General features: G+C 49.5%; 1 protein-coding gene across 1 annotated transcript; it reads right to left on the minus strand.

The window, feature by feature from the left end:
• Positions 1–323: 323 nt before the first annotated feature.
• On the minus strand, positions 324–21,088 carry HSD17B14 (hydroxysteroid 17-beta dehydrogenase 14). Its single transcript, XM_061388953.1, has 9 exons — positions 20,625–21,088; positions 19,946–19,984; positions 19,674–19,756; positions 19,080–19,146; positions 14,683–14,774; positions 1,423–1,527; positions 981–1,048; positions 784–880; positions 324–693 (listed from the first exon to the last, which is right to left on the minus strand). Exons 1-9 carry the CDS (start codon positions 20,710–20,712, stop codon positions 520–522), a joined length of 813 nt encoding a protein of 270 aa, XP_061244937.1. The 5' UTR covers positions 20,713–21,088; the 3' UTR covers positions 324–519.
• Between the last annotated feature and the right edge of the window lie 33 nt (positions 21,089–21,121).

Raw genomic sequence — 21,121 nt, forward strand, 5'->3', positions numbered from 1 at the left:
TCAAAGCTCCTTTCCCCTAAGGGCCAAGAATAAAGTGGAGGCCTGTTTGCTTAACCCCCTCCATTATCTCCTAATTAGAGCTTAATTGACTCTCCCTTGCCGGCCTTTTTAATTAGCTCGCCGATGAAGCCAACCTGCAATACTTTTCCCAGGAGCCCTGGGCTGCAGTCTCCTGCCGCAAGGCCTGCCGGGAGTTGTAGTCCCTCGGGTCTAAGCCACGCGTGGGAATGCGTGGGAGCTGGGTGGGGCGGGGTCGGGGGACCCGGTCCTGGCATGGTAGGACTCATAAAGGGTCGGAAATAAATGCAGTGATGCCCTCCTCCTCCTGGTTGCAAAGTGCTTTTATGGGAAACTGTGGGGTGGTTTGGCACATTGGTGAGTGGTCTGAATGTCTACAGTCGGGGCTGGGGTGGGTGGAGTGCTGCACCTCAGAGGCAGAGGGTGGAAACTGGGATTTGGGAGACAGAGTTTGGGGTGGGAGGACGCTCATCAAGGAGGCCCAGGTGGAAATGTGGGAGATCAGGAAGGGGTGGTGGGGGCCTCCGCCGGGGCGGCCTGGCCTGCCTTGCGCCCATACCCCAGCTCCGCACCCCCGGTCACGAGCAGCTCAGTCCCCGTGCAGAAGGTGGCTTCGGAGGCCAAGAACACAGCAGCAGCCGCCACCTCAGCTGGCTGGCCCATGCGGCCCAGGGGCTGGGGAGAGACAAGGGGGAAAGGAGAGTCACGAGGAGCCCCCACCTGACCTCCACGCCCACACCACCTCGACCCGGGCCCCACTCCTACCTGGGCCAGAGTGCCCTCTCGGATTGTAGCAGTGGGGTCAGGTGTTGAGGCCGCCAGCTCTTCCCACAGAGGGGTCCAGATGTTTCCAGGGGAGATGCTGGGGTGGGGGAGCAGAGGAGGTCAGGGAAGTCCAATGCACACACTGCCCCTTGGGCTCACTCCCTCAAGAGGCTCTCAACCCACGTGAAGCTGCTCACCAGTTGACACGGACGCCATACTGACTCTCATCCAGGGCCAAGGCTTTGGTCATTGCTGTCACTGCCCCCTGCAGAAGACAGGGCATGGAGAAAGTTCAGAGGAAATGAGGTTCCTTCTGCCGTCTCCTCCCATCCCTGAAGGAGGGCATGGCAACCCACTCCAGTATTCTTGCTTGGAGGATCCCATGGACAGAGGAGCCTGGCGGGCTATTGTCTACGGGGTCCCAAAGAGTCAGACACGACTGAGCAAATGACCTGGCACGCATGCACCCAACCAGGGGGCGTCAAGCAGGGGCATCGGAAGAGGGAAGTCACACTCTCTCTGCAGGTTACCTCCGGCTGCACCAGGCTCTGTTTCCTGGAAGGCCAGGTGGCCGTGCCTCAGGCCATACCTCAGGGCTGAGACACCTGGAGGAAGGGGCAGGGTATCTCGGCGGTGTACCTTGGTGGCCACGTAGGGAACCGCTTGGGACTGGCCAATCGCCCCAACCAGGCTGGAGATGTTGATGACATTTCCCCGGCTCTTGCGCAGGTGAGGGAGGGCGAGCTGGGGAGACAGAGAGCGGAGTAAGCTGCCCAAGCCCCTGGATCTCCCCCCAGCCCCGTTGAAATGCCTCCTGGCCGTCTCCCTGATGTGCTCACGAGCGGATCTGGGTGCCTTGTACAGACAGCAGCCAGGGCTCCAGGGCACCTTCTGTGGTTTGCCCCGTGGTCTCTGAGTAGCAGCCCTTGAGGAGTCTGTCTTTATCTGAAAGGAATTTTTCTTTCTTTTTCTTTTTTTGGCTGCACTGTGCCTTCGTTGCTGCAGGCAGGCTTTCTCTAGCTGAGGAGAGTGGGGGCTACTCTCTGTTCTCTACAGGGCTTCTCTTGTGGTGCACGGGCTTAGTTGCCCCGAGGCATGTGGGATCTTCCTGGACCAGGGTTCAGATGTGTGTTTCCTGCATTGGCAAGCAGGTTCTAAACCACTGGACTACCAGGGAAGTCCTGGGAAGGATCCTTCTGTCTCTTGGCCTGCCTGCCTCTCTCTCTCTCTCTCTCTGCCTCTGTCTGTCTCTGCCTCCCCCTTCTGTGTCCCTGACCCCCTCTCTCAGGGTCCCTGTGCCTCTCTCTCTAGCTCTTTGTATATTACTCAAACTCCTGTTCATTACAAGATAGGAAAATGAAAGATAGACCAAGATGGCTGCATATGTTACAAAAAAAGAAAAAAAGGGAGGAATCCCTTTTATACATGAAGGGGAAGATAAGTTTCTCTGAGTTTCAGGGAAAACTCTGGTCCAAACGTGACATGGCAGACCTTCATGAAATGAACTCCCTACTCTGCCAACCCTGCAACCCCCTGGCCACCCGGAGGTCCCTAAACTAACTCTCAACTCTCTCTCCCTTTCCTTTTCTCTTCACTCCAGTCTGTCTCTGCTCCTCAGTCTCGAATGACCTTGAGTAAATTCCACTTCTATCCCTCCCCTTGCTTGCCTTGGGCAAGGCCCATTCCTATCGCTAAAGATTGATTAATGGGTACAAGGTGGCTCCCCCCAAGGGATACTCAGAATGGGAAGCTAATCTATTCCCTCTCTGTATCACCCCACCAGCTCTTGCAGACCTCCACTCCCTCGCAAAACAGCCTCTGCCCCATCCTCAGTGCTGTATCTTCAGATATTCCCCCAAGTGTTCCAACCTTAGGGCCTTTGCACTTGCTATTCTCGCTGCCTGGAATGTTTTTCCTGATATAGCATGTGACTTACTCCTAGGGTGACCAACTCTCCCCAGTTTGTCCAGGAGTGAAGGGTTTCTGAGGACACAGGACATTCAGTTCAGGGCTGAAAGGGGATAGTCCTATCCCCTCAGCAACTTTAGTGCAAATGTTACCTCCTCAGTGAGGTTTCCCTGACCATTCTATTTAAAACATATATATTTTTTAAAGGATGGCTAGGTGTCCAGCTCTGTAAGAATCTGGCTTATTAATCCCAAGTGGCCATCCACACATACATTCAACATGCTGTGACTTTCTTTTTTGGCAGCACCTCAGATCTTAGTTCCCTGACCAGGGATTGAACCCACACCCCTACGGAGGAAGCACGGAGTCTTAACCACTGCACCACCAGGGAAGTCCCTACCATTCTATTTAAAACTGCAACCTGCCTATCCCTGGGTCCCCAGCCATTTAACTCCCTCCTCTCCCCGACCCTGGCAAGGTGAGGTCCGTGGGAGCTGAGCCAGGCTTATTCGCCACCTCATCTCAGCACTGGGCACACAGCTAGTGTTCAATAAATATTTGTCCCGTACTCCTGTGGCCCCTCTCCAACCCTCACACACACTCCTCCCCAACCCCTCCCCACATGCTGGCTCCTCCCCCACCCCTCCTGCCAAGGTCACCTATGCCTGTGTGTGGCTACATCAAGGACCTGCTAGTCTCTTATCAGCCTGACCTCTGCGCCTCCCTCCCTTGGACAACCCGACCTAAGAGAGCCTGGCTCACTCAGCAGACACACTGTAGCCTCACCCTGGCCTGACTCCATTTCCCCTAAATGTTGGGGTTCCTGGGTCCGCTTCTTGCCTTCCCTGCTCTGCCATGGGAGGCCCACGTTCCTGGGTTTCCATGGGCACCTCCTAAGTCTCCCTCGGAGCCCCCTTGTGGAGCTGGATCTGCCACCTGCGGGCATTTCCATCTCTGTGTCTCAAGGGCAAAACTTAAGTGTTGGGTCCTCCAAAACCTGCCCCCATCCCTGGCTCCCAGTCTCTGACATGGGGTCCACTCCCACTCAGCCTCTCAAATCAGAGTCTCAGGAGATGTGGGGGGGGGGCTTCAGGAGACTCCCCCTTGGGTCCTCAACTGACCCATCACCAAGGTGCTCTTAAATCTCTACAATTCCCTAGCTCACTAATTCATTCAACCAACATATCATGAGGACCTACTGTGTGCCAGGTAACGGGGTAAAAGCTGGGGATACTGCAGGAAACAAGCCTGGGAGAGATTTCTGCCCTCATGGAGCTCAAGTTGCATGGGGAGGCAGCCAGAAGCAAATGCAAGTGCACTGTGGAATGTTCTAGAGTGTGTTTGGGCTTCCCAGGTGGCTCAGTGGTAAAGAATCTGCCTGCCAAAGCAGAAGACTTGGGTTTGATCCCTGGGTTCGGAAGATCCCCTGGAGAAGGAAATGGCAACCCACTCCAGTATTCTTGCCTGGGAAAAACCATGGACAGAGGAGCCTGGTGGGCTACAGTCCATGGGGTTGCAAAGAGTTGGACACAATTTAGCGACTAAACAACAAATAAAGAGTGTGACTGGGGACACGGAACCAGAAGGAGAGCAGGATAAGGGAGAATGGGAGTGTTGGGCTGGGTGCAGTTTCAAACAGGGTGCCCGAGTGAAGGCTTTGGGAAAGTGCGTGTATGCTCAGTCATTTCAGTCATGTCCAACTCTTTGAGACCCCATGGACTGTAAGCCTTCAGTCGCCTCTGTCCATGGGATTCTCCAGGCAAGAATCCTGGAGTGGGTTGCCATTCCCTTCTCCAGGGCATCTTCCTGACTCAGGGATTGAACCTGTGCCCCCTGCAGTGGAAGCACGGAGTTCTAATCACTGGATGGCCAGGGAAATCCCAGATTTGAGCATTTTGAGTCCAGGCGTGAGCTGTGGGCATCTCTTAGAGAAAACCATGCCAGGCAGCAGGAACACGGAGTGCAGAGGCCCTGAGGCAAGACCAGGTGGGGTGTGTTTGGCAACAAGAAGGGCATTGTGGAGGGAAGTGACATCAGAGGAGCGATAGGGGTCAGATTGCGTGAGGCCTTGAAATGCAAGTGCGCAAATGCAACCGCCTCCTGATGTCAGTTCCTACCCCACTCTGCCCGCTGATTTCTTCCTCATACAAGAGCTAGAGTGGTCTGTTAGTAGTAACGATCTTAGTATTCATGGGCTAACATCATCTTCCCGGCTGGCACTAGTAGTAAACAACTTGCCTGCCAATGCAGGAGTTGCAAGAGACACGGATTTGATCCCTGGGTCGGGAAGATCCCCTGGAGGAGGGGCCTGGCAACCCACTCCAGTATTCTTGCCTGGAGAGTCCCATGGACAGAGGAGCCTGCTGGGCTACAGTCCATAGGGTCACAAAGAGTTGGACAGGACTGAAGCGATGTAGCATGCACATCACCTTCTTGCTCAAATGCTTTCGATGCCTCCCTGCTGCTCTTGAGGTGAAGACCAGATGCCTCAGGGATTTCCCTGGCGGTTCAGTGGTTAAGTCTCCACGCTTCCAAATGCAGGAGGCGCAGGTTCTATCCCTGGTCAAGAAACTAAGATCCCACGTGCCACTCAGCATGGCTGAAAAATTAAAAAAAAAAAAAAAAAGACCAGATGCCCCAATAGGGCCCTCCAGGCCCCGTGTATGTGCCCCTCAACCCCTTCGTGCACCAACCCCTTCCCTCAGCCTTGGGTCCTCAACAGGCCAAGGCACTCTTGAATCTCTACGATTCCCTTGCTCATTAATTCATTCAACCAACATTTCATGAGGACCTACTATGTGCCAGGTAACAGGGTAAAAGCTGGGGACACTGCAGGAAACAAGACTGGGAGAAACTTCTGCCCTCATGGAGCTCAAGTTGCATGGGGAGGCAGCCAGAAGCAAATGCAAGTGCACTGTGGAATGTTCTAGAGTGTGTTTGGGCTCCTAATTCTCTCTCAGGGCCAGGCCTCTGCACAGCCTATTCCCTTCCAGGAATGTCTGCACCTCTGTGTACCTCCATGAAGGACCCACCGGACTCTTAACGGCCTGACTGCCTCCCCTTCAGACACCAATCTCTCCCACCTCTCCCCGAGTTAACATCTCTCATCTTTCATTTTCTCCAGGAAGCCTACCATGACTTCCAGAACACACTCACTCATATAAACTCGTCTCTTGTTTATTTGGTAACACTTGGCTGCCCTGTGACTATAAACTCCACAAAGGCAAAGACCACGTGGTTCACCCCGCAGCACCTACAAATGCTTGCTCAGTCTTTGATGAGTAAATAGATAAGTGAACGGATGGGTCTCTAAGAACCAATCCAGCTCTGAGCACTTACGATGGACACTCCAGTGCTCAAATGCCTTCCGTGAACACCCTCCTGACAAGATTCTCTTTCCTTAACTATATAAACATCCCAACCTCCTCTGGCGTTTTCTCTAACCTGGGGAATGGCTAACTTCGCATCAGAATTCACCAGGGAGGTCAAAGACCCAGAGATTCTGACTCAGGAGGCCTGGGCTGGGGTCCCAAGAATCAATATTTATAGAGCTTACAAGGAGGCGCTTCCCTGGTGGTCCAGTGGCTAAGACTCCAAGCTCCTAATGCAGGGGGCATGGGTTCGATCCCTGGTCAGGGAGCTAGATCCCTCGTGCCACAACTAAGACTCAGCACCGCCAAATAAACAGGTAAATATTTTTAAAAATAAATAAAGGGCTTGCAAGGGATGCTGGTGGTGATCCTGATGGTGGTGATGAAGGTAGTGATGATGATGGTGGGAGTATGATGCCAATGATGTTGAAGATGGTCATGATAATGATGGTAAATGATGATGGTGGTGGTGATGAAAGTGATGGTGATTAAAATGATGGTGAAGGTGGCCATCATGGTGACGATGGCTATGATGAGGTTAATGATGATGATGATGGCAATGGCAGTCATGGTGGTTATGGTTATGATGACAGTGGTGGCAAGGGCAGCAACTTACGCATGTTGACAAATTTCTTTGCAATAGGCACTGGTATAGAGGCAAGAACAAGCAGACAAAAGTCTCTGCCCTCTGAAAAACCAGAGGCAACAGGCAGACTTTGGAGCTTGGTGTGAACAAATCAACTGTTATTAGTAATAAGACATTTGGGAACAACTAGGTGAAAATCCAATGGACGGAGGAGCCTGGTGGGCTGCAGTCCATGGGGTCTCGAAGAGTCGGACATGACTGAGGGACTTCACTTTCACTTTTCACTTTCATGCATTGGAGAAGGAAATGGCAACCCACTCCAGTGTTCTTGCCTGGAGAATCCCAGGGACGGGGGAGCCTGGTGGGCTGCCATCTATGGGGTCACACAGAGTCGGACATGACTGAAGCGACTTAGCAGCAGCAGGTGACTTTAAATAGGGCTTGGGCATTAAATGGTATTAAGAAATTACTGTTCATTTTCTTAGGAGATCTAATAGTAATTTGGTCATGTAAAAAAATCTTAATTTTAATTTTTAACATGAAGTCAAATTTTTCATTGTTATTCTTTTTTTTTTTTTTTTGCCACCCCAAGCCACTTGTGGGAGTTTTAGTTCCCTGACCAGGGACTGAACCTGAGCTCTTGTCAGTGAAAGCACTGAGTCCTAACCACTGCACCACCAGGGAATTCCCTAAATGTATTTTTAAATTAAAACAGTATTTGGCTGTCCTTTGCCTCTTGGGAGTGGAGGGTAACTCTTGGGTTCATGTTTCTCCATGACTCCCAGAGTGTCCGCAGGGAGTGGCCCCCACTTGCCCTGGTGATGCCCTTCATTGGCTCCCTGACAACTACTCCCCAGGCTGAAGACAGCGATTCACGGGATGGCTTTCCATCCACCCTGCCCTTCAATCCCCACCTAGGCTCTGCTTATGGGGGAACCCCAGCTAACACAGGTGTGGCCACGAAACTGTGATGACAAGAATTCTAAAAATCTGAATAAGAAAGTTTCAAGATTAGCTAAGACCATGGTATCAATGTTAGTCTTACTGTGATTTCGTAGAAGAATGTTCTTTTGATTTTAGGAAATACCCTCCAAAGCACTATGGGTAAAGAGACATCATACATATACATGCAGGCTCAGTTATGTCTTTGCAACCCCATGGACTGTAGCTCGCCAGGCTCTTCTGTCCATGGAATTCTCCAGGCAAGACTACTGGAGTGAGATACCATTTCCTTCAGGGAATCTTCCCAACCCAGAGATCGAACGCGAGTCTCTTGTAGCTCCTGCATTGGCAAGTGGGTTCTTTAACACTTGCCCCACATGGGAAGCCCTCAAAATAGATTGCAACTTATTCCTAAATACAGAGATAGAAGGATATAGCAAATACAACGGGGAGTCTGGATATACAGGAATTCTCTGTACTATACGGGAAATATTCTGTAAGTCTTAAGTTATGTCAAAATAAAAATAAATAAATGTTCTAATCCATTGGTAGTATTCATGAAGTTCTTACTAATGAAATTATATGATGTCCAGGTACGGGATGGTAGAAGGCAATGGATACAACAAGCTTAACAAAATGTTTCTAATATAATTGGACTTCCTTGAAGATTAGTGGTTAAGACTTCTTGGTCAGGAAGTTTCACATGATACACAACGTGGCCAAAAATAAATAAAATACATTTGCCTTGGAAAATATTTATAATTGCTAAAGGCAAATGGAGATGGAGAATTTCTCGGGTTAAAATCTACCTGGGTGGTTTCTGCCCCAGGGCCTTTGCTACTCTTTGGGCAGCAAAACGTCCTACTTCTCTACTTCCTTCACTTCCATTCAAAGTTCAGCTCAAGCCTTAACCTTTCCCTTCTACTCCTCCCAGGCTTCATTTGCCCAATATGTATATCAGAGACTACAGACTGAGTAGCCACAAGAAACAGAAATGGAGCAAGGTTCACAATAACAGTGATACCTTGCAGAGAGTAAACTGGGTGCCAGGCATGTTCTAAAGGCTTTGTGGGTATTTAATCATATTCAATTCTCAGGACAACCATGTGAATTAGCTAATGCTATTAAGCTTCAGCAATATGTGAACCGTGAACTTCCAGATGTTCAAGCTGGTATTAGAAAAGGCAGAGGAACCAGAGATCAAATTGCTAACATCTGCTGGATCATTGAACAAGCAAGAAAGTTCCAGAAAAACATCTATTTCTGCTTTATTGACTATGCCAAAGCCTTTGACTGTGTGGATCACAATAAACTGTGGAAAATTCTGAGATGGGAATACCAGACCACCTGACCTGCCTCTTGAGAAACCTAAATGCAGGTCAGGAAGCAACAGTTAGAACTGGACATGGAACAAGAGACTGGTTCCAAATAGGAAAAGGAGTACGTCAAGGCTGTATATTGTCACCCTGCTCATTTAACTTCTATGCAGAGTACATCAAGAGAAACACTGGGCTGGAAGAAGCACAAGCTGGAGTCAAGATTGCCAGGAGAAATATCAACAACCTCAGATATGCAGATGACACCACCCTTATGGCAGAAAGTGAAGAGGAACTAAACCGCCTCTTGATGAAAGTGAAAGAGGAGAGTGAAAAGTTGGCTTAAAGCTCAACATTCAGAAAATGAAGATCATGGCGTCTGGTCCCATCACTTCATGGGAAATAGATGGGGAAACAGTGAAAACATGTCAGACTTTCTTTTTTGGGCTCCAAAATCACTGCAGATGGTGACTGCAGTCATGAAATTAAAAGACGCTTACTCCTTGGAAGGAAAGTTATGACCAACCTAGATAGCATATTCAAAAGCAGAGACATTACTTTGCCAACAAAGGTCCGTCTAGTCAAGGCTATGGTATTTCCAGTAGTCATGTATGGATGTGAGAGTTGGACTGTGAAGAAAGCTGAGCACTGAAGAACTGATGCTTTCGAACTGTGGTGTTGGAGACTCTTGAGAGTTCCTTGGACTGCAAGGAGATCCAACCAGTCCATCCTAAAGGAGATCAGTCCTGGGTGTTCTTTGGAAGGAATGATGCTAAAGCTGAAACTCCAGAACTTTGGCCACCTCATGCGAAGAGTTGACTCATTGGAAAAGACTCTGATGCTGGGAGGGATTGGGGGTAGGAGGAGACGGGGACGACAGAGGATGAGATGGCTGGATGGCACCACCAACTCAATGGACGTGAATTTGAGTGAACTCTGGGAGTTGGTGATGGACAGGGAGGCCTGGCGTGCTGTGATTCATGGGGTCACAAAAAGTCGGACACGACTGAGCGACTGAACTGAACTGATTCAGCTTCCTACTACAGATGAGAAAACCTAGATGCAGAGAGACTGAGTAACTTGCCCAATGTTATAAGCAAGAAGTGACAGAGAACCCAGGCAGGCAGATGCCAGATCTAGACCCTCAGCGGTCTCTGCGCCAGCCGTTCACAGGTAAGAGTCACAGGAAGGAGACCCAGGAGGGAGAGCTTGGGACTGGGAGAGTCAGGCCGCGTCTGGCAGACTGTCTCCCTCCCTGTGGGTCCAGCTGTCAAATTTCCAGGAGAAACCAGAAAACCGGTTGTTTATGAGAAATTTCTCTCTCTCCCTTTTAAAAATGCTGATAGCTAATGAGGGAGGGAGAGAAAGAAAAAATATATATAGGGCTTCCCTGGTGGGGCTCAGTAGTAAAGAATCCACCTGCCAATGCAGAAGACACAGGTTCAATCCCTGGTCCGGGAAGATCCCCCATATTGTGCAGCAATTAAGCCTTCATGCTGCAAATACTGAAGCAGGAGGAACCTAGAGCCCGTGCTCAGCACCAGGAGAAGCCACTGCAGTGAGAGGCCCCGCTCACAACAACTACAGAGCAGTCCCCACTCTCCACCACTAGACAAAAGCCTGAGCACAGCCAAAAAATTTTTAATTAAATTAAAATATATATGTATATGTGCACACACATATCCTTTAGGGGCTGTGATTTATGACTGTCTTACTGTACAGAGGTGCTAATCTTCCTCTTATTATTATTATTATGCCACGCCCCACAGCTTTCAGAGTCTTAGTTCTCAGACTGAGGATTAACCCCACACCCTCGACAATGAAATCACAGAGTCCTAACCACTGGACTGTCAGGGAATTCTGGCTGTGCTTAGTCACTCAGTCATGTCCGACTCTGTGACCCCATGGACTGTAGCCTGACAGGCTCCTCTGTCCATGGGGATTCTTCAGGCAAGAATACTGGAGTGGGTTGCCATGCCCTCCTTCTGGGAATCTTTCCAACCCAGGGATCGAACCCAGGTCTCCTGCGTTGCAGGTAGACTCTTTACTGGTCTGAACCACCAGGGAAGCCCATGCATACTGGAGCGGGTAGCCTATCCCTTCTCCAGGGGGTCTTCCCGACCCAGGAATCAAACCAGTGTCTCCTGCATTTCAGGCAGATTCTTCACCAGCTGAGCTAGGCACCAGTCTTAGAAGCTGAACAGAAACTGGGGACAGGAGCCAAGGCTGACTGGTTGAGCAACAAATTATCCAGTTTCCCTGGGGACATTTCACCTGGATCTCCGACGAGATCTGGGGAGCACTTGAGCATCCCCACACAGGTGACCCCTGGCCCACAGAGTGGGCCTCTGCCCTCTGATTATATTGTGTTTTTTTAATATTTACTTATTTGGCTACGCCGGGTCTTAGTTGCATCACACGGGCTATTTTCAGTTGGGGCCTGTGGGATCTAGTTCCCTGACAAAGGATGGAATGTGAGCCACCTATATGGGAGGTGTGGAGTCAGCCCCTGGACCCCCAGAGAAGTTCCAGTTTATAGGTTTGTTTGTTTTTTTTTTTTTCTGAGCTCCTTTAGCCTTGGGCTAGCGGGCTCCAAACTGATGTCTTCAAGCCTCAACCCCTGCTCTAGATGCAGGGCTCCCATGTGGGAATCCGGTTAGCATCTCTCATTCAACAGTCCCCCAGGCCGTGTACTTCTCCCCCGGCCTTCCCAGGGCAGTGGATGGCCACACACTTCTGCCAGTTGCTGGGGATGGGGGTGAGGGAAACAAACGAATCAGAAACAAACTCCACCGCCCCTTTCTTTGGCAAATCTGCCCCCACATCTAGTCTACTATAAGGAAATCTTTACAATCCACCATGACAATGCATACAGAATCGGACCGTTTCTCACCAAATCCACCAGACTGGTGGCCTCCGACATCACCTACTCCAGCCTGGACCACCCCATCAGCACCTGTTTACTGGCTTTGCGGCCTCTGCCCTCATGCCCCACTCTGTTCCCCACGCGGCTGCCAGATGGCACAATATCCCACTTACAGCAGTTCGAGTTCCTCTGCTGTGAATACTCTATGGCTCCTGGCTCAGTTCAGTTCAGTCACTCAGTCGTGTCTGACTCTTTGCCACCCCATGGACTGCAGCATGCCACGCTTCCCTGCCCATCACCAACTCCTGGAGCTTGCTCAAGCTCCTTTCCATCGAGTCGGTGATGTCATCCAACCATCTCATCCTCTGTCATCCCCTTCTCCTCCTGCCTTCAATCTTTCCCAGCATCAGGGTCTTTTCCAGTGAGTCAGTTCTTCGCATCAGGTGGCCATCAGGTACTGGAGCTTCAGCTTCAGCATCAGTCCTTCCGGTGAGTATTCAGGATTGATTTCCTTTAGGACTGACTGGTTTGATCTCCTTGCAGTCCAAGGGACTCTCAAGAGTCTTCTCCAACACCACAGTTCAAAAGCATCAATTCTCTGGTGCTCAGCTTTCTTTATGGTCCACCTCTCACATCCATACATGACTACTGGAAAAACCATAGCTTTCACTGTATGGACCTTTGTCAGCAAAGCAATGTCTCTGCTTTTTAATATGCTGTCTAGGTTGGTCACAGCTTTTCTTCCAAGGAACAAGCGTCTTTTAATTTCATGGCTGCAGTCACCATCTGCAATGATTTTGGAGCCCAAGAAAATAAATGGCTCCTGGCTCAGTCAGCGTCAAAGCCAAGTCCTCTCTGGGGTTTCCCAAGCCCCAGCACGATCTGCCGTCAGCTTATGTCCTCTCCCTGCTTCGCCTGTGTTGTCAAGCTCCCTTCTCACTGTAGATTTCCACCCCAGGGCCTTTGCACTGGCTGTTCCTCTGCTAGATTGCAATTGCTCACACACCTCCTTGGGGGCTTGCCTCAAATGTCACCTCTTAGAGAAGCCTTCTGACTACCTACCCTGTCTAAAAGAGCACACACATACACACACACAAACAGAAAACAAACAAAAACCTTATCTGGTAAAGATTATACTGAATTGTTTACAGGTGAAATATGATATCTGAGATTTACTTCCCTAGAGGTTCAGACGGTAAATAATCTGCCTGTAAGGCAAGAGATCTGGGTTCCGTCCTTGGGTTGGAAGATTCCCTGGAAAAGGAAATGGCAATCCACTCCAGTATTCTTGCCTGGAGAATTCTATAGAGAAAGGAGCCTGGCAGGCTACAGTCCATAGGGTTGCAAAGAGTCAGACACAACTGAGCCATTAACACTTTCATTTTTCACTCCAGAAAAGATAAAAGAAAAAAGTGAGGAGTTGACAAGAAGCAAGAATGGTAGAATATTGATTGCTAGGACTGGGTGATGGGTATGCGGGTTCAGTACTATTAATACAATTCTCTGTGTTTTCATGCATGCGTGTAAAATGCCACAAGAAAAAGTTTTATAACATAGCATTTACACTTGCCCATCCTTCTTGATCCGCTTACCTCTCTTCACTTTTTGGCATAGCACTTATCACTCCCTGATGTTATATCATATTTCCTGGCTTACTGTCTGTCTCCCCCATGAGAATGTTGGCTCCCCAGGGTCACAGCTCTTTGTCTATTTTGTTCCCTGCTGCATGGCCAGTGCTTAGCATGTGTCTGGTGCTAAATAAATGTTTGTTGAATGAGTGAATACAGAAGTATTATGATGGGGAATTCTCTGGTGGTCCAGTGGTTAGGACTCCAAGTTTCCACTGCAGGGGACATGGGTTCAATCCCTGGTTGGGAAAATAAGATCCTGCAAGCTGCTAAGTAGCGCCCCCAAAATGTATTATAATAAAAAATAGAAGTAATCAACTAATTAAAATTTATTTTATTTACTAATGATGGGGCTCCCTTGGAAGTCCAGTGGTTCACCTTCCAATGCAGGGGGTGAGGGTTTGACCCCTGGTCAGAGAGCTAAGATCCCACATGCCTATCGGCCAAAAAACCAAAACATAAAGCAGAAGCAATACTGCACCAAATTCAATGAAGACTTTTTAAATGGTCTACATCAAAAAAAACAAACAAACAAAAAAACAACACCTTACCAAAAAAGAGAGTAAACTATAATCTTAAAAAATACTTTGATGAAAACAAGCTGTTATCATAGAGAATGAACATATAGGTGTGAAAGTGAAAGTCGCTCAGTTGTGTCCGACTCTTTGCAACTGGGATTCTCCAGGCCAGAATACTGGAGTGGGTAGCCTTTCCCTTCTCCAGGGGATCTTCCCAACCCAGGAATCGAACCGTGGTCTCCTGAATTGCAGGTGGATTCTGTCCCAGCTGAGCTACCAGGGAAGCCCCATATATAGGTGTAGATGCCACATAAGCAAGGATGATTGGGAAGGGCCTTTCTGAAGATGTGGTATTTGAACTGAGACAGTAAATAGGAGGCGGTTATAGCAAGCTTCAGAGGAAAGGCATAGGGGTAGAGGGGGGATGCTCTTTCCTCCTAATAGCTATTCGTTGGATGGCAAAGCTGTATCTGTCTATTACTGACTCCTTGTCCCAACCCCTCCCTCCATATCCTTAACATCCCTCACCACACCATGCTGGAAGGTTCTGGAAGGTTGCTAAGAAGATGGGGCTATGTAGCCAACACAGGTAGCTTTGGCTGGATATAGGGATCTATGGGCATTTCTTTTCTACGAAGAACGGAGCCCTTCCGGAATAAGATCAAAGCAAGGCACACAAAACATTTGGCTCTTAGACAAAGTGGGTCTGAAAAGCTCATGGTCAGGAGGTCACCCAGGCCTGGTGGCGGGGACCCCAGCCTCACCTTGGTCAGGGTGTATGTCCCCAGCAGGTTCAGCTCCAGCAGCTGGCGAAAGCCCTGGGCGGAGGTCTCCTCGGGCCACTGTGGGGGTGGGTCTAAGGGGCGGGTGAGAGAGAGACGGACGAAAGGATGAGGGAACCGTGAAGACAGGAGAACAGGGAAGGGAAACAGGCATGCGGGGGCGGAAGGGGGTCGGGGGCGGAGAGCGTGGGGTGGGGAAGAGCGTGGGGGGTGGCAGACGAGAGGGTCAGGCGTCCTGAAGAGGAAAGGAGGCTGCATAATGGTTACTAAAAAAATAAGCATCCAGCTGGGTTAAGAAGATGGAGTTTAGGATTTCCCTGGGGGGCCGATGGCTAAGAATCCACCTCCAGTGCAGAGTACATGGGTTCGATCCCTGGCCCAGGAAGATTCCACATGCCCCGCGGGCAACTAAGCCCGCGTGCCGCAGCCACGAAGCCCAGGCTGCAACTGCTGAAACCCCTGTGCCTAGAGCCTGTGCTTCACAAGAGAAGCCATCTCCTCACCAGTTGCCAGCACCTCGACTAGAGAACAGCCTCCTGCTTTCCGAAACTAGAGAAAGCCCTCACGCAGCAACAAAGACACAGCACTGCCAACAAAAAATAATAAAAACAAATTTTAAGATGTGGTTTATATGTACAAATGGAGTATTACTCAGCCTTAAAAAAGGAAATTCTGCCATTTGCAGCAACCTAGAGAATATTATGCTTAGTGAAATAAGTCAGATGGAGAAAGACAAATGCCGTATGATATCACTTGTATGTGGGATCTAACAAATAATATAAATAAATGTATTAATATATGCAAAATGGAAACAGACTCAGATATCGAAAACAAACTTGTGGTTACCAAAGGGGTAAAGGAAGGAGGGAGGAAAATTTGGGGGTATACAAGATGAAAAAACAAAATCAGAAAACTAGGGGTATGCAAACTCCTACAGATACAAACTACCATGTATAAAATAGATAAGCAACAAGGATATACTCTATAGCACAGGGAATTGTAGCCATTATCTTGAAATAACCCAGGATGGAATATAGTCTGTAAAAACAGAGTCACTCTGCTGCAAACCTGAAGCGAACATAATACTGTAAATCAACTATACATCAATTAAAACATTTAAAAGAAGCAGCAAGAGAGAGAAAAAAAAAAAAACCTTGAAAGCAGTCACAGGGCCAGAAAACCTGGGTTCAAACCTCAACCCTGCCATCTCTTAGCTATGTGACCTCAGGCAAGTCACTTTGCTTCTCTGCGCCTGTTTGCTCATTTGCAAAATGAGGGTAACACCTCATTCTCAGAAATTTCACAAGTCAATATTTGTGCCTGACACCCAGTACAATAAATGTGTTTAAGTCAATAGAACTGGGTAGATAGTAGACGGACAGGAAAATCAACATTCAGAAGAAAAGAGGCAGGAAAGATACGCACAAGAACAGGAAAATTAAAAAAAAAAAAAAAAAACCTGGGAAAAATGGCCCCCAAACCTTCCAAAGGCTTTAGGAGTCAAAGTGGGTGAAGAGGGTCTTCCTTGGTGGTCTAGGGACTAAAGATCCCACGCTCCCAATGCTAGGGCTCGGACCCTGGTCAGGGAACTGGACCCCACGTGCGGTAGCTAAGACCTAGCACAGCCAAATAAATATATTATAAAAGTGGATGAAAGGAAAGAGAGATGGGAAACAAGATGACGGACAATTAAGGAAATGTTGGGTATTCCTCCTGGAGACCCAGGGCTTATGGCTTTGTTTCTTTCAGAAAACAGTTCAGCTTCAGAGAATCTAGCCCAGATCTTATATCCAAAACCACCCCTGCCATTCTCTAAGCCCTCCATCAGCTTTATTTTTCTTCAAGGCCATTATCACTACGGGATATGTTAATATATACAACCAATTCTCATTCTTCGGGGCAATTATAGTCCACAAAGTCACAGAAAACACTGAAGTAGTGAATAGTGACCCCACTGCTTCTAAGGGGAAATATGTATATATAATATTACATTATAACATATACATACTATGGACTGAATGCTTATGTCCTCCCCCAGATTTCATACATTCAACTCCTAACTTCAGGGCTTCCCTGGTGGCTTAGTGGTGAAGAATCCACTTGCCAATGCAGGAGACATGGGTTTGATCCCTGATCCAGGAAGATCCCACACGTAGCAGAGCAACTAAGCCCCACCACTGAGCCTGTGCTCTAGAGCCCGGGAGCCACAACTACTGAAGCCCACTCGCTCTAGAGCCCGTGCTCCACAACAAGAGAAGGCATCACAATGAGAACCTTGAGCACTGCACTTAGAAAGTAGCCCCCAGTCTCTGAAACTAGAGAAAAATCCGTGCATCAACAAAGACCCAGCACAGTCAATATATATATATATAAACTGTTACAAGAAAAAAAACCCTAACTTTCAATAAGATGGTATTTGGAGGCGGGGGTCTGTGGGAGTTAAGTCATGAGGATGGAGCCCTCTTGAATGGGATTAGTGCCCTCATAAAAGAGACCCCAGTGAGGTCCTTCGTTCCTCCCACCTTGAGTGGGGCCTCACCAGACACCAAATCTGCCTCTGACTTGATCTTGGACTTCCCAGCCTCCAGAAATAAATGTTCATTGTTTAAGTCACTGAGTCCATGGTATTTCTATTATAGCAGCATGAGCAGACCAAGACAGAACATATTGTGTTATGTGTATCGTGAACATCATGCTCCTGCTCAGTCGCAACAGTCACGTCCATCTCTTTGGGATCCCATGGACTGTAGCCCACCGGCTCCTCTGCCCATGGGATTCTCCAGGCAAGAACACTGGAGTGGGTTGCCACGCCTTCCTCCAGGGGATCCTCCGGACCCAAGATGGAACCTGAATCTCTTGCGTCTCCTGCACTGCATTACCGCTGAGCCACAGGGGAAGCCCATTTAGGCACATCTGTACATGTGTACAATTATGTTTCTCTAACATAGATTATAATCTTAAATCCTAAAAATAACTCGGACTGGTGGACTCATTTATTTTGCAAATAAAGCAATGGAGACTCAGGAATGTAGCTGACTTGCCTGGGGCTGCCCCACTCCAGGTACCAGAGTTAGGATTCAAGCCTGTCCAACTAGCCCCAGGGAGGCTTACAAGACACTGCCCTCTTCTGTCTCCACCTCTGGGCATCTCTTTGAAAGCTGAACTCAGAGGGCAGAGCATCACCTTCTTTGACCTTAGCTGGGAACACGTGCTGCTGGTGACTCAAACTTTTGCCTCTCTGAACTTGTCCGCAAATACCCAGAAAGCACAGTGGGATTCTGAGGTTACAACCCACACCCCCACCAAGTAGGTGAGTTCGCAAATACGGAATCTGTGAATAAATGAGTATTAACTATATCTGCCTTTTATTGTCTATTTCCTTACTTTACAATGTGAATCCCATGAGGACAGGAAGTGAAAGTCACTGAGTCGTGTCCGACTCTTTGCAACCCCATGGACTATACAGTCCATGGAATTCTCCAGGCTAGAATACTGGAGTGGGTACCCTTTCCCTTTTCCAGGGGAATCTTCCCAACACAGGTATCAAACCCAGGTCTCCTGCATTGCAGGCAGATTCTTTACCAACTGAGCTATGAAGACAGGAAAGCTTGGTGGATTTTGCTCACTGCTAAATCTCCAGTCCCTAGGACAGAAGGTGGAGTATAAGCTAAAGCTAAGCTAAGTCGCTTCAGTCGTGTCCGACTCTGTGCGACCCCATAGACGGCAGCCCGCCAGGCTCCCCCGTCCGTGGAGTATAGTAGATTCTCAATAAATATCTGCCGAATGGATCAAGCACATGGAGAGAAAGGAGTCACTAGTATCTCTTTAAATCCTTACAACAAGAGGAGAGTGCAGCCCAGAGAGAGTAAGTCAATTGCTCAACGTTGCCCAGCCAAGAAGAAAGGCTTCTTTCTACCACGGTGTGTGATCCCAGTCCAATCAGTTCGCCTCTCTGAGTCTCAGTGTAGCAATGTGAGGCCTTGTTATAGAGGGTAGTCATTAACTGGATGGCAATTTCTCTTAAAAGCCTCCACACCAAGCCCTATAACCCATGTGTGGAAAATACGTCTTCCCAGTCATGGAAAAAGAGAAGGGCCATCAGCCTTGCTTCCTAGATAAGAAACAGGCTACAAGATGGAAGTTATTCATCCAAGATAGTTCCCATAATTATAAGGCTGAGCGGTTACACTGTTCAGTACAATGACTCTATAACGATGATGAGAATGGTCATTTTCATTTTAGAAATGTAGAAACGGATGCAGAAAGGACTAAGGGCACAGGCCTGGGAGCACACAGCAGGGGTAGAGCCAGGCTTGGGGTGAGAAGCCAGGAGGTGGGTTGACACCACTGGGGAAAGGCCCTCAGGCCTCACGACTCACGGTAGCCAGCGTTGTTGACTATGCAATCCAGGCGGCCAAAACGGCGGATGGTCTCAGAAACGAGGGTCTGGGGAGAGAGAGGTCTTGTGAGTGAGCGGTGCTGGCACCAGGTCTTATAGAGCCAGGGGTCCCAAAGGCGAGGTGGGGACAGGAGTCACAGTTGAGGGGCTGGAGCCCAGCGGGCTGGTGACATTTGCACTGCGGTCACTACCCTAGAGACCTGGGACTGGGGACAGATGTCGGAGATACTGACTAGACAGAAGGAATGGAAAGTGAGGAAAGAGAAAAGAATCTTGCAGAACGAGACCCCCTGTGAGGAATGTATTTATCCCAATCCACGTGACAGCTGTGACAGAGCCTTGAATGAGTGGGAGGTAAAAGCAAATCCTCCCAGGAAACAAAAGACCTGGTCAGTACAGTTAGGGAAAGCCTTGAAGTGATACTGAGCTGAACGGTACAATAAAGCCAGGAGAACGGGGAAAGGCAGAGGGAAACGGCACGTGCAAGAGCTTTCGGGGCGGCCAGGGGAGGGGGGTCGTGGGGAGAGAGAACCAATTGGACATGGCGGGTAGTAGAGACAGAAAATACGCTCACCCTCACATCTTCCTCCCGAGTCACGTCACAGAGCAGAAAGACAGTGCCAGGAAGCTCTCGCTCCACCGCCCTGCCCCTGGCCTCTGCAGGAAGAGAAGGGCTGAGGGTCTGGACTTCAAAGTCTGAGGGAGGAGGGGGCTGGGGGGCCGGATCCTGGGTCTGAAGGAGGAGGGAGCCAGGGGTTTGGACTCCTGGGTCTACCAGAAGAGGGGTCTAGGGGCCTGGACTCCTCCTGGAGGGTTGGGGATGAGGACTGAGGGACCCTCACTCACCATCTTTGTCACAGATAACCACTTGTGCACCGCTTTCCACTGAGAATAGGAAAAGAAGAGGTTACCCCAGCGAAGACCTTGGCGAAGGCCTCTGCTGCCCTCTAGTGGCCACTTACGGTGGGTGGGGCCCGTCTCCCACTCTGCTCCCCTCGTGACCCCAGTCTCATGATGACTCCCTAGGACAGAGGGCAGAAGTTTTGACAGATACTCTTCTGGGTTACTCTAGGTGCCTGCTGGGGCTCCTGAGCCTGCCTTCCTGGGTTCCAGAGTAAACCCGAAATCTGCAAGAGACATCGTCCCCCAAACCGCCTGTTTGCAGAGACAGCTGAGAACAGAGAAACGGCGTTTGGAAATCTGCGAAAATCTCAGGCCCTAGGGAACCACTGCCTACCTTTTCGTTCACTTTGCAAACCGGATCTTGTAAGATAAGAATCTAGACTCCAGTATGCTACTGCTAAGTCCCTTCAGTCGTGTCCGACTCTGTGTGACCCCAGAGACGGCAGCCCACCAGGCTCCCCCGTCCCTGGGATTCTCCAGGCAAGAACACTGGAGTGGGTTGCCATTTCCTTCTCCAAGACTCCTGTATAGGACCTACTTTTTCTCACACCCATTAGTTAGCCCTCGGGGGTCCCTCCTCTCCCAGATTCCCAATATTTAGAGCCAGCCAGACCCCATTCACCGAAAGCTCGAACGATCCCGGCTCCTATGCCGCGGCCGCCGCCGGTCACGATGACCACCTTCCCAGCATAGCGCGTTCCCATTGCCATTCCGCCAGACACCGCCTCTCCTCTGTCAGTCACTCCGGGCTTCTATCCACCTCCAAAGTCGGGTGAGGTAGTGGGTCGAATCGTAAATAGGGGCCGGATACTGGAAGCCCGGCCCCGAGGGTGGGGGTGGGGGGCGTTGCCAGGAAAGCCAGAAGCCTAGAAGCCTGGTCCCTCCCTCAGATCCAAGAGTCTGGATGCCCAGATCGTCTTCCCTCAAATTCAGGATTCCTGGCATCCGGCCGCCCTCTGCCCTCGGACCTAAAAGTCCAGGTCCCTCGTCTTCCTTCAGACGCAAGAATCCAGGTCCCCATCTCCCTCTTCCCTCAGACCCAGTACTCCGGACCCTGAGATTTCCTCCTTCCTCAGACTACAAGTCCAAGGTCCCGGTCCCCTCCTCCTTTGCGACCCA

This window comes from Bos javanicus, chromosome 18 (assembly GCF_032452875.1).
Source record: "Bos javanicus breed banteng chromosome 18, ARS-OSU_banteng_1.0, whole genome shotgun sequence".
In the NCBI taxonomy this organism is placed as follows: Eukaryota; Metazoa; Chordata; class Mammalia; order Artiodactyla; family Bovidae; genus Bos; species Bos javanicus.

What these genes read in the sequence shown, in the direction of transcription:
- HSD17B14 (XM_061388953.1), bottom strand. Translation starts at nt 20,712, where the DNA reads ATGGCAATGGGAACGCGCTATGCTGGGAAGGTGGTCATCGTGACCGGC. An exon ending in GGTTATCTGTGACAAAGATG is followed by an intron (nt 19,757 to 19,945) that starts GTGAGTGAGGGT and finishes CTCTTCCTGCAG; the next exon opens with AGGCCAGGGGCAGGGCGGTG. An exon ending in TTCCCTACGTGGCCACCAAG is followed by an intron (nt 1,049 to 1,422) that starts GTACACCGCCGA and finishes TGTCTTCTGCAG; the next exon opens with GGGGCAGTGACAGCAATGAC.